This window comes from Aythya ferina, assembly GCF_964211825.1.
Source record: "Aythya ferina genome assembly, chromosome: 1".
In the NCBI taxonomy this organism is placed as follows: Eukaryota; Metazoa; Chordata; class Aves; order Anseriformes; family Anatidae; genus Aythya; species Aythya ferina.
In genome coordinates, this window is record NC_140296.1 from 152,847,947 (window position 1) to 152,858,378 (window position 10,432).

At 53.2% G+C, this 10,432-nt stretch overlaps 2 protein-coding genes across 2 annotated transcripts; one reads left to right on the forward strand and one right to left on the reverse strand.

Annotated features, from left to right (window-relative positions):
* Window positions 1-15: 15 nt before the first annotated feature.
* TOMM22 (translocase of outer mitochondrial membrane 22) lies at window positions 16-1,590 on the forward strand. Its single transcript, XM_084506325.1, has 4 exons — window positions 16-176; window positions 267-385; window positions 480-597; window positions 835-1,590. Exons 1-4 carry the CDS (start codon window positions 69-71, stop codon window positions 907-909), a joined length of 420 nt encoding a protein of 139 aa, XP_084362451.1. The 5' UTR covers window positions 16-68; the 3' UTR covers window positions 910-1,590.
* JOSD1 (Josephin domain containing 1) lies at window positions 879-9,814 on the reverse strand. The gene is made up of 4 exons (XM_084506256.1): window positions 9,499-9,814; window positions 5,110-5,238; window positions 4,781-4,975; window positions 879-4,001 (listed from the first exon to the last, which is right to left on the reverse strand). The coding sequence occupies exons 1-4, from the start codon at window positions 9,684-9,686 to the stop codon at window positions 3,902-3,904; spliced, it is 612 nt and encodes a 203-aa protein (XP_084362382.1). The 5' UTR covers window positions 9,687-9,814; the 3' UTR covers window positions 879-3,901.
* Between the last annotated feature and the right edge of the window lie 618 nt (window positions 9,815-10,432).

The window sequence follows — 10,432 nt, forward strand, 5'->3', positions numbered from 1 at the left end:
GCGCCGCCGCGGCCGCGGTTCCGCTTCCTGCGCCTCGCTGCCCCACTCCGTCCCCGGCGCTGCTGGCCATGGCCGCCCCCGCGCCCCTGCCCGCCGAGGAGCTGCTGCCCAAGGGCGGCGCGGGCAAGGCGGAGGAGCTGGAGGACGAGCTGGAGGAGGACGACGACGACGAGGAGGTAGCGGGGAGCGCAGGGGGGGGAAAAACCACCCGAGCGGGGTGACCCTGGCGGCCGGCAGGGCCCTGACCCCGCGTTTGTCTCCCGCAGCTGGACGAGACCCTGGCGGAGCGGCTGTGGGGGCTGACCGAGATGTTCCCCGAGAGCGTCCGCTCGGCGGCCGGCGCCACCTTCGAGCTGTCGCTGACGGTGGCGCAGAAGGTGTACAGGTGAGGGCGGCCGCCGGGGGCGGGCTTTGGGGACGCCGAGCGGCTGCAAGCGGCCGAGAGGAACCTTCCCGACGGCGCCTTCCCCTCCTTATAGGTTCTCCAGGGCGGCTCTGTGGATCGGGACCACCTCCTTCATGATCCTCGTGCTTCCTGTCGTCTTCGAAACCGAAAAGCTGCAGATGGAGCAGCAGCAGCAGCTGCAGCAGCGACAGGTGAGGCTGAAACACCGCAGCCCTCTCCTTGCCGTTGGGTCCGGCTCCCGCACGGCCTCGCAGCCATCAGGCGTTGGCAGAGCTCTGGAAATTGGAGCGTGATTTGCGCCGTGCTGTGGTTTCGGCTCCTGCCTGGCCCCAGGGGTGTTCACTGGCCCCGCTCCAGCTGGGGGAGGGCAGCGAGGTGCAGCCCCTTTACGGATTCTCTTTGTTTTTTTAATCGATTCTTTCTTACAGATCCTCCTCGGACCCAACACGGGGCTGTCTGGGGGCATGCCAGGGGCCCTCCCTCCGCTGTCTGGAAAAATCTAACTGGTAGAAGCTGCGTTGGATTCGTATCATGTGGGAAGACCTTGAGATTATGCTGTATTGAACTGTTGATTTGTTGGGTCAGGGCATTTTTTTTGTTTGTTTGTTTTTATTTTTGGTTATAACTTTGGGACATTGACCTGTTCATAACGTGTGTGGGGGGGGAATTCCCCCCGTCTGGACCTGATGATGGCTCCTGCCTGCATTTTTCCCCCCTGTACAAGTCGTGAGTCTTTTCTTTCAGTCAGTCATCGCGCCGCTACCAGGTACAAAGAGCTGAAAGCGGGGAGCTCCTAAACCATCCCAGGGCTCGAGTCGGGCTTCAGCTGGCAGCGGCCAAACCCTCACCTTTCGGAGCTACCTGGAAGCCTCAGGACACCGGCGATAGAACAAGCAGCGACTGTCCCAGCAGGTGAAGCGAAGGAGGAGGAAGAGGAGGTGCAGGTAGCTGTACCCCTGGAGAAAAAAAGAAAAATAATCCTCTGGGCAGCCACGTGTGCGAATATTTTCACTGCGACTTCGTGTGTGTGCGTGTGGAGTACCGAGGGAGCAGCCGCCCAGGTTAACAAAGATCACGTCCGTGCTGATCCTCCGCGTCGTAGAGTAGGCCTTCAGATATCAGCTGCATATTTTTTTGTATCGAATATTAAATAAATCCAACCTGAGCAGTGTGGTTTTAATAGACGGCCCTGCGAGAGCCTCAGTTCTTTCCTCGAGGGGAGAGGGGCTGTGCAGGGAGGGACCCTTCTTGGTCAGGCCCGGTGTTGCTGAGGGGGAGGGGGGCTGGGAAAATTTGGGGTAATTTGAGGGAGTTTTTAGAGAGATTTTACGAATCTAGAATTCTGATTCTAGAGGTTTTGCCTCAGCACCACCAACCAAGTCTCGGGGTTCTTAACTCTCCCCAAGGCCTCCATTTTATAACCAAAGAAAAAAAATTTATTTTTCCTTTACATAATTTGTTACAGAACAACTCAGTTGAACATACAGAAGTGATAGGACATTTATATGGAAATTGTTTTTTTTTTTTTCCCATTTTTTTTTTTTCATATTTGGTTAAACAAAATACATCTCTGTAAACAAACCCAAGACGAGGCTCTAACAAAACCAAACAAGCAAGAAAACAAACACGGGCTCCCCCCCCTCCCCGCGGGACGGGGCCGGTGTGCCCACCCCGTCGCAGCAGCCTCGCTGCCCCCGGGGCCGTGACCGGTCAGTTCCCGTTACCTGAGCAGCTGGATCACGCTATTTTGCCCCACGGGAGAGGTGCTGACGGGCGAGGAGAGGCAAAGCAGCCCCAAAGTCCTTTAAAACATCTTTGCATATTGTGCACTGATCCGTTGGCTTGCAGTTTCCATGCAAACAGGGTTTCTCCAAAGTGCGATTTTCAATCAGCATAGAAAACGTTGCTGTTGAGATTTATTTATTTTTTTTTCCCCCCCTTCCTCTCTTGAAGAAATGGCTTCAAGTCAGGAGCAGAATGGCTGCAGGCTTCGCATTCTGCTTGTGAAGTGTTTAAAAACTCTGCCGGCTGGTATCGGTCACTGGAATGTGTTACGAAACGGGACTTTTTATAGAAACCTTGGGTTCTTAAAACACAGGAGCTGGCTGCGCTCAGCGCGCTGCAGGACAGCGAACGCCACCGGGGTCCTGTCACGTCGCACGGCCTCTGCCCTTGGGGATGGCGAGGCGCGGTGCAGCGCTCCCGTCCGGCTCCAAACAGCTGCTCGCGCTTCGCAGAGCTCTCAGGGACAAAGAACTGAGAGGGGGTGAAAAGCCCACAGCCCTCCGAGGCTTCGCTACCCCCCGCGGAGGCTCCGCGGCCGGTCACGTTTTCCCCCATGGAAAGGAGGGGAGGAAGAAGCCGCCTGCCCTTAGTGGAATGTTTGGCAGCCAGCGCTCAAAGAGAAGTTGGTTCAACCACCAGGCCCCGGGCTGAAGGTTCTGGTGGAGCCTCTGCACCTCCCACATCAGCTGCAAGCGACTACAGGAAGGCAAAACCTAACTATTACCAAACCTTCCCTCCCTAGGATGAGTTTTTGCCTTCATAACTTTAAACTCCCTGGTAGAAAAGCTCCTTCTGGGACATCCTGCGTGACATTTGTGACCGCGGGCTAGACTTGTGGAAAGAGGGAAATAAAGAGGGAATGAATTCCTCTAAAAACCCCCTCGGGGTTATTCCCCTCACCGAGCAGCCCCTAAACCACCGGGTGACCACGCAGAAAACCAAAGCAGCCTCAGATGTTGAAGAAAACAAACCCCAGGACAGTACCAAAGCCCAGGCAGACTGCCGCCTCCACCACGTTCAGAAACCTGACACTCCTCCACGAGCCTGCGCTTGCTGTTGCCACATCGCCAAACGACCGCTCAGGCACAGACAGAAATCCTCGGAGATCCTGGCGAGGAACCCTCTAGCTACCCAAAGAAATTCTTGGAAGATGACACTTCGTTTTTTTCCCTCTCTAATTCTTGGCACAAGCCACCCCACAAAGCGCAGGGTCGTGCTGAGCCCCGTACCAGTCCTAGTGTTCTTAGGAACCGCAGACGCCTTCGTGACTACTTGTTTTGGAGACGCGCGGAGGAGCGGCAGCGTGCTCGGCCCCTGCTCCTCCCCAGTAAGCTCTGCGGGGAGTTACTGACCACGCGCAGCCTTGGATGATTTGGGGAAAGGGAGGCCAGAGGCTTCCATGCGCCCTGGTCCCAAAGCCCAGTTTTTAAAGAGCGCGACGCCTTCTGGTTAGCTGAAGGGCACACAGCTCGCTCACCTTTGTAATTAAAGTGATTAGCTTCCAGTTTCCTCCACTCTGCCCTCGATTCTTCCCCCCCCACCGCCCCCAGTGTCCTAAGCCACTGCCCTATTGCACCAAGGAAGAAAGGAAAGAGCCTAGGAAAGGAAGGTCCAGAAGAGAAGAGTCGGGGCACCCATTATCCAGGTTTCAGGACGTCAGGAGTTCCGAAAAGGGGCAGAGCTGTAGTGGAAGGACAGAGTGGGTCCGGGTCACACGTCAGCTCGCCAGCTCTGATGTGCTTCCACCTCCTCTGGCACCACCAGCAGGAGTTCACAGTTCTTTCCTCTCAGCTGGTGTTTCAAAAATTTCCTGCAGCAAGGTAAAACAGAAACCTGGAATATTTGTGGTGGTGTTTTTCTCCCCAACACCACCTTTCGGATGTCTTCGCCCCAGCTCACAGCAGCAGAGCGCCACCCAGCCACTCGCCGTGGTTCTGCAGCCCCTTCCTGCCCATAAGCTTTTTGCTAACAACAAACCTGGATTAATCGCAGCAACTGTGAAAGTCAAATCAATGTTTTCTCTGCTATCTTCCAGCCCACGTTTCCAAAATTCACTCCGTAGCAAGCCCAGATTTATTGAAGAACAGCACACACACACGATTAAATCTACCAGAAGCCCTGTGCGGCAGATTTGCATCGCTTTAAGCTGGAAAGATCTTTGTGGGGAAATGCACAAACGGATTGGTATCTGATCACACTGGAGCTCCTGTGGAGCAGGTGGATGTGGCCTGGAGGAGGCTGCGGCCCATGGAGAGCCCCCGCAGGAGCAGGGCCCGGGCTGGAGCTGCAGCCCATGGAGAGGAGCCCACGCAGGAGCAGGGGGCTGGGGGGAGCTGCTGCCTGTGGGGGACCCGTGCTGGAGCAGTTTGCTCCTGGGGGATGGACCCCGTGGTATGGAGCTGTGTGGGAGCAGTGCTTGGAGAGCTGCTGCCTGTGGGCAGCCCCAGCAGGCTCAGTTCGGGGCATCCCATGGAATTCAACCACAAATGTTTCCACCCCAAGTTTTTAAGGACTTTTAAATTCCCAGCAGGGAAGGGAGAACAGGAGAGAAACCCACAAATACACACGAAAACAACTGAACAAACTCACCTGAGCTCGCTTTCACCTCCAATCCACTCCGGCACCTTGAGTTTGGAGTCGAGGTTGTAGTAGGTGCCTCCCACCTCCCGGACACAGATCCAGTGCTGTCGCTTGAGGGGGAGCTTCAAGGGACCCCAGCAAAGGCTGGAGGGCAGGTTCATGATGAAGCCCATCACGTTGGACAGGGCAATGACATTAACATCCCTAGGAGAGTGCAGAGAACAAACAGCAAGAAGATTACATTCTGGTACTCTAACATAATCTGTTTTGTGTTTTTTTTTGTGTGTTTTTTTGTTACAGACAGCAGCCATCTCTGGAATCACACAATTTCTCAATACCTGCGCTTGTCCCACCAAACTGCCTCATAGCCTTTGGTCTGAAGCGCTGCCATGATTACGTTCACATCATAGTTCCCATTCCCCAGCATGCTCTTCTTGTGGGGCGTCACCATGGTGTTGGGAGACAGCCTGCAAACAGAACAAGAGGCTGCTCTAGCAGGTGCTTGTCGAACCCGTATTCCAAAATTGCCATAAATCTCTACGCCTGTTTTTAGGGGGTTTGTTTGTTGTTTAACCATGAACTAGTCCATTTTCCCCTCATCCCTCAAGCCAAGGGACCAAGGGGGCTAAATAACACATTAGCAACAACTTTGTTACACAAAACCGCCGAGGATCCTAGCTTTGACATGACAGACTGCAAAGTGTGAAGCTTTTTCCTCTCCTTGAGCTCATTGATACTTCTGAACAGTGCTTTAATTATCATTCCCTCAGCTGAGGGCTGGAACAAACGCCAGTTTGCCGTTTAGAGCAACGGTTATCACAACTTCAAGAGTTTAACGGTCACCATCAGTCTTGATGACCTGATGAGATGGCAAGAGCTAGGGTAGGCTGGCTGCAGGAAAAGTCGTTCTCCTGTCCCCTGCTGGTGAATGAAGGGTATTCGCACACAAAGTCAGGAAGACGTTTGGGTTTGGGGGGTTTCTGAAGCACCGCCTCTGCTAAAAAATTACAATACACATCTATCTGTTGCTGTAGGGAACTGAACAGCTCATTTTGCTGCTAACAAATCTTTTAAGCTTTAATAAGCCTGCCAAGACACCACTTGTATTAGTGCAATATGTAAAGATCCGGAATCACAGTCCATCGTGTTATTATGGGGAAAAAAAGGATTATTTGCTGTCTACAAACACAGATGATGGATGCAAGTCATAAAAGATGGAGACTCGTACCAATAATAATAATAAAATGCCACAGTCACTTTCACAGTTTTATAAGTATTTTTTTCCCCCAAGAGACATTGTAAGGAGGGAAAAGGATGAGGCAGTGAGTTACTATGAGGACAAATGGGTTTCAGCTGCTGGAGGAACAAGCACGGTGGGGAAACTGGGAGCCCCTCAGGGCAAGGTCATGCAATGCCAAAGAAGAAAGTGAAGCCTGAGCCCAGTTCCGTTGTGATGGGCTCCTCTTCTGAGTGCTAAGGACTCCGTTAGTGCTGGAACAAGGCTCAGATGTTTCACATCGCCCAGCTACCTACATTTCCCCTGCTTCTCCTTCACGTTGGTTCCATCCCCCCATGCTCCTGATGCTCCTGCACACCCTTTGCTCGGCCTTCAGCACGGTCCAAGTCCCGCAGGCACCGCTCCTCCCACAAGAACACCTCAGCACCTCTGCGTTCAGCTACAGGGCAGGGCGTTTCAGACCAGCCAAGGCTAGGAAAGGCACGGACAGATAATTTTCTGTATCAGCTGTGTCTTCTTGTGGCGCAGCCAACTACTGAAGAACAACCTGGGAAGGCTGCTGTGTTACCTACAGCGGGGAGAAGAGCCTGGAACAATGTGGGAACCCCAAAATCTCTCAGTACCTGCCGCTGGGCATTTCTGAGCAAGGCTGTGGCATTTGCAGAAAGTCAGAGTTCCCAGCCTCCAACTCTCTGCTTTTCTTTATAATCTTATAATCGCAGAGATGCTGCTGCAGCTTGTCACAGCCCTGCCAGCATGGCCATAAAGCAAGATCACTCAGCTACAACTAATTCCTCAGGAACACTGCTTCAACCTATTAGCTCTCATGAGCACTGGCAAGCCAGGAAAGCCTCCCAATGAACAGGGCTTGGCTCGCACAAGCACCCCCTTGTGGCGCAGTTTTCCAGAGACAAGCTCACTCGAGGGCTGAAAGCACACATCTATCTTTGTCCTTTCCTGCAACTTTCAGAGCTCCAGAAGTGAGATGGAAAAAAAAAAAACAAAAACAAAACAATAAGAGGTAACACACTAAGAAGTGTTACCCACAAACAAACTTTCATCAAGAATTACCCCAACACACTCCTACTCACATGCACCTAAATGATGTCCGGTCATCAGCTGAAGGATTCTGATTAGACAAGGAACAAAATTGCCTTCCCCCACTTTAATAATAATAAAATTATTTATCTAGAGACTGAAGAAGACTGACAAAGTTAGACAGAATCCCTGGTAGTAACCCTTCCAGGCTTCCTAAGTCACAAACCTTTGTCACCATGTTGTCCTAACGGGACGGGCTCAAACTCCAACACAAAGTTGTCTTTCCTAACCAGATCTCAACAAACAGGCTCAAGGGAAGCGAAGCGATTTTGTTTGCATCTCCATGCAACATTTGGAACGAACAATCTCAATTCCTGGAACAAAAGCCAGAGAAACATCAAAAAGACAGTTCTTGGACTAGGGAAGAGAAGAGAGGGAGGGCTACAGAACCAGAGGGGAGCTCGTAGCAAGCTCTGACATACACTTGAGATAATGATAATAATCAGAGGACACTGGCCTCCAGCAGTGAAGTGCAACAAAAGGGAAATTAATGATTAAGCAACGCAGTTCAATTATTCTTCAAGGGATGTGGTCAGCGCTACAGAAAGCTTAAGCTTATTTGCGATTTCACTACCTTGTCAACACCAGGCTTAAAAAAGAAAATAAGAATTGTACCCAGCACCATTCCTGCAGCGTATTAAATACACTCCTTGGTCCTTTGTCACATTCATTAACGCACAGACCATGACGAGACACAGGAAAGAGAAACGGAGAAGCACTGTACAAAGGCAGCTAAGACCATGCTACTGAAAGGCAAGTCGAAGAGCCAGACAAGTAATAACCCAATGCAGATGCAAAGGTGGTGGCGATTCTTGTGCCTATTTTATAGCTCATCTGTTTCTGACAGATTTCCACGGGTATTCCATACTTCCGTGGGTTTGAATCAACTGCGTATCTCGATCTGAATGCTAAAATGGATCAAAACCAGGCTGGAAGGAGAGAGAAATTCTTCCTTCTAGGGCAAGCGGTCTCACCAGAGGAGCAGCACCTCCATCTGAGAAGTTCCAGGCAATGCACTAATTCTCTCTCACCAAAACCAACTAATTAGATCACCGCACCACCTCTATCATATGGACTGCCTTGGTGTGCTTCACGCCAACAGGAATCCATCTGCGATTGAGATTCTGACAATCGCTGCTCTGGAACAAAACCACAGAGTCCTTCCACTGGACAAAGAGCGCCTTCACACCGCTGCGGATCAGCTCCTCTTGGTGAATAGGAATATTCTCTACAACACCGTCATAAACAGCATGGCCATCTGATAGCTGCGGCTGCCCATCACCACGATTCTTTCGCCAAAGAAAGGCAGGCGTGTACTCGATGAGTCAAGCCCCTGTTCCACAAATGCGCTCGTTTTTGGGATGGCAGCACCAGGGGAGCAGCTCCCTGAGACTGCTTTGTCCACCAGGACCCGCACAACTGCTGCCACGGTGTGTGATTTGCTCCATGTCGCTAGCGCAACGTGCTGTTGGTTGCTGGTAACGGGTATCCAAGCATAACCTACGTTGTTCTAACAACTCTAAGAGCTGCAGATTGAGCATCAGGGGGAGACTCCATTTCCTCTTTGATTCCTTAGCTTTTCAGCAGTGAAAAGCCATCAGGGTTTTCAAAGGCATGCTCAGGACAATTTCCACAAACAACGTAAACAAAACAGTGAGTAAAATATGTGCTATTGTACAGGGCACGTTCATCATTCACAGTTATTCCAGTAAAACTCAAAAATGCTTTTATTAGTTATCTGAAGCTGCCAGGAAACGCTTAACAATGCTGCAGAAAACATGGATCTACCTTCTGAAGTCAAATCCGGTTTGACAGAGTACCCACGATCTCACAGCACGGAAAAAAGCCTACAGCACCTGAAGAACTTCATGTAACTGCTTGAGTAAGTCCCTCAATGGGCAAAGCTTCTGATTTCTAACAGCTCAGAAGTTTTGCAGTATGAAATGGGGAAGTTTTGGGGGTGACCCCTTTGTCATTCCTGCTGCTTTCGCTCTCTCAAGTCCATCCCCACCTCCGTTACTAATGCGAAGGCAACACACTGACACCAGGCAGGGACAAGAGTATGGAAGGTGGATAGAAGATGCATTAGGGTGGGTGTGGGGGAAGAGACGGTGCAGTAAAGCACATGACAGCACCTGCAACAAAGCTTTCAGACCCAAATCCGGCAGCCAGAGTAGTTTGAGAAACAAGGAAAAAAAAGGGGGGGGTTTCTAGACGGAGAGAAGGGAGGAAAGAGGCAGGAGAGGTGTTTAAAAAGAAGCTATTATTCAGTTCAAAGCAGTGGCATACTCTGAACACCTTTGTTCTGTTTCTCACCCCAAATAAGACCTGAGGATCCCTCCAAGCAACTGAGGAGAAGGGGAAGCCAATGCCAGCGCAGGGAGCGTCCTACCTCTGAAAAATCTCCTGCAGGGTTTCCCTAGTGAAGGCGTTGCTGTCCTGGAAGACATTGTTGAGGGCATGGAGGGCACACAGCTCCCTGCGCTGCTTCTCGTGGTAAATATGCGGCGGTGGCGGCGGCTGGGGCGGCTCCGCTGATTCCGACTTGGCCTTGTCACCTTTCCATGGCACGCAACTCATCTTCTCGCGGGGCGGGCGGCGAGCAACGAAGGCGCCTCGAGTCTCTCCACCAAGAGCGAGGCCAGCAGCCCGCTGCCCCTTTACCCCCGCGGCCGGCCCCTTCAGCTCCGCGTTACCCCGCCTTCACACCCCACAGCACCCCCCCACCCACCTCCCATACCCCGCTGAGACCCGGCGCGTCCCCTCCCGCCCCCCCCGAGGCCCAGCAGCGCCGTTCGCGTGCGACCCTTCACGGGCGGAGCCCTCAGCCCCGGGCGGGCGGCAGCTGGGCGCTCCGCTCCTTCTCTTCCATCGCCCGCCGCGCCCGCAGCAGGCCCCGGGGGGGGAGCACGGCGGCAGGGCGGGCCGAGGCTCCTCAGGGCGACGAGAGGGGACCGGGGGGGCGGCGGGGGTCGCCGGGGAAGGCTCAGCCGCCGCCCTGCATCGCCCCTCAGGGAGGAGCCGTTGGAGCCGTTAGGGCCGTTAAAGACCGTTAGGGCCGGCAGCGGGACGGGGGGAACGAAGCCGCCGCTCGGCCCCGGCCTCCCCTCCCCACTGCGCATGCGCGCCGCGCCTCAGGAGCTTGTACAGCCCCCACAGACCCCCGGCGCGCGCCTTCGCCATGCCATTGGCCGGTGTGTCTGCCTGTTAAAGAGCTCCTCTTTCTTATTGGTTCCTCCGAGAGAGTGCCCGCCCACCAAGGTGGGCGCTGCCCATCTGTGGTAGCGGCTTAGCCCCGCCCCTCCACCCGAGCCTTCCCCGTGCGA

Bases quoted from the DNA above. Each gene is read 5' to 3' on its own strand.
- TOMM22 (XM_084506325.1), top strand. From the start codon at position 69: ATGGCCGCCCCCGCGCCCCTGCCCGCCGAGGAGCTGCTGCCCAAGGGC. The intron at 177-266 runs GTAGCGGGGAGC...TGTCTCCCGCAG, and splicing joins AGGACGACGACGACGAGGAG to CTGGACGAGACCCTGGCGGA. The intron at 386-479 runs GTGAGGGCGGCC...CCCTCCTTATAG, and splicing joins GTGGCGCAGAAGGTGTACAG to GTTCTCCAGGGCGGCTCTGT.
- JOSD1 (XM_084506256.1), bottom strand. From the start codon at position 9,686: ATGAGTTGCGTGCCATGGAAAGGTGACAAGGCCAAGTCGGAATCAGCG. The intron at 4,976-5,109 runs GTATTGAGAAAT...GCACTCTCCTAG, and splicing joins GTTTGGTGGGACAAGCGCAG to GGATGTTAATGTCATTGCCC. The intron at 4,002-4,780 runs GTGAGTTTGTTC...ACCTTGCTGCAG, and splicing joins GGAGGTGAAAGCGAGCTCAG to GAAATTTTTGAAACACCAGC.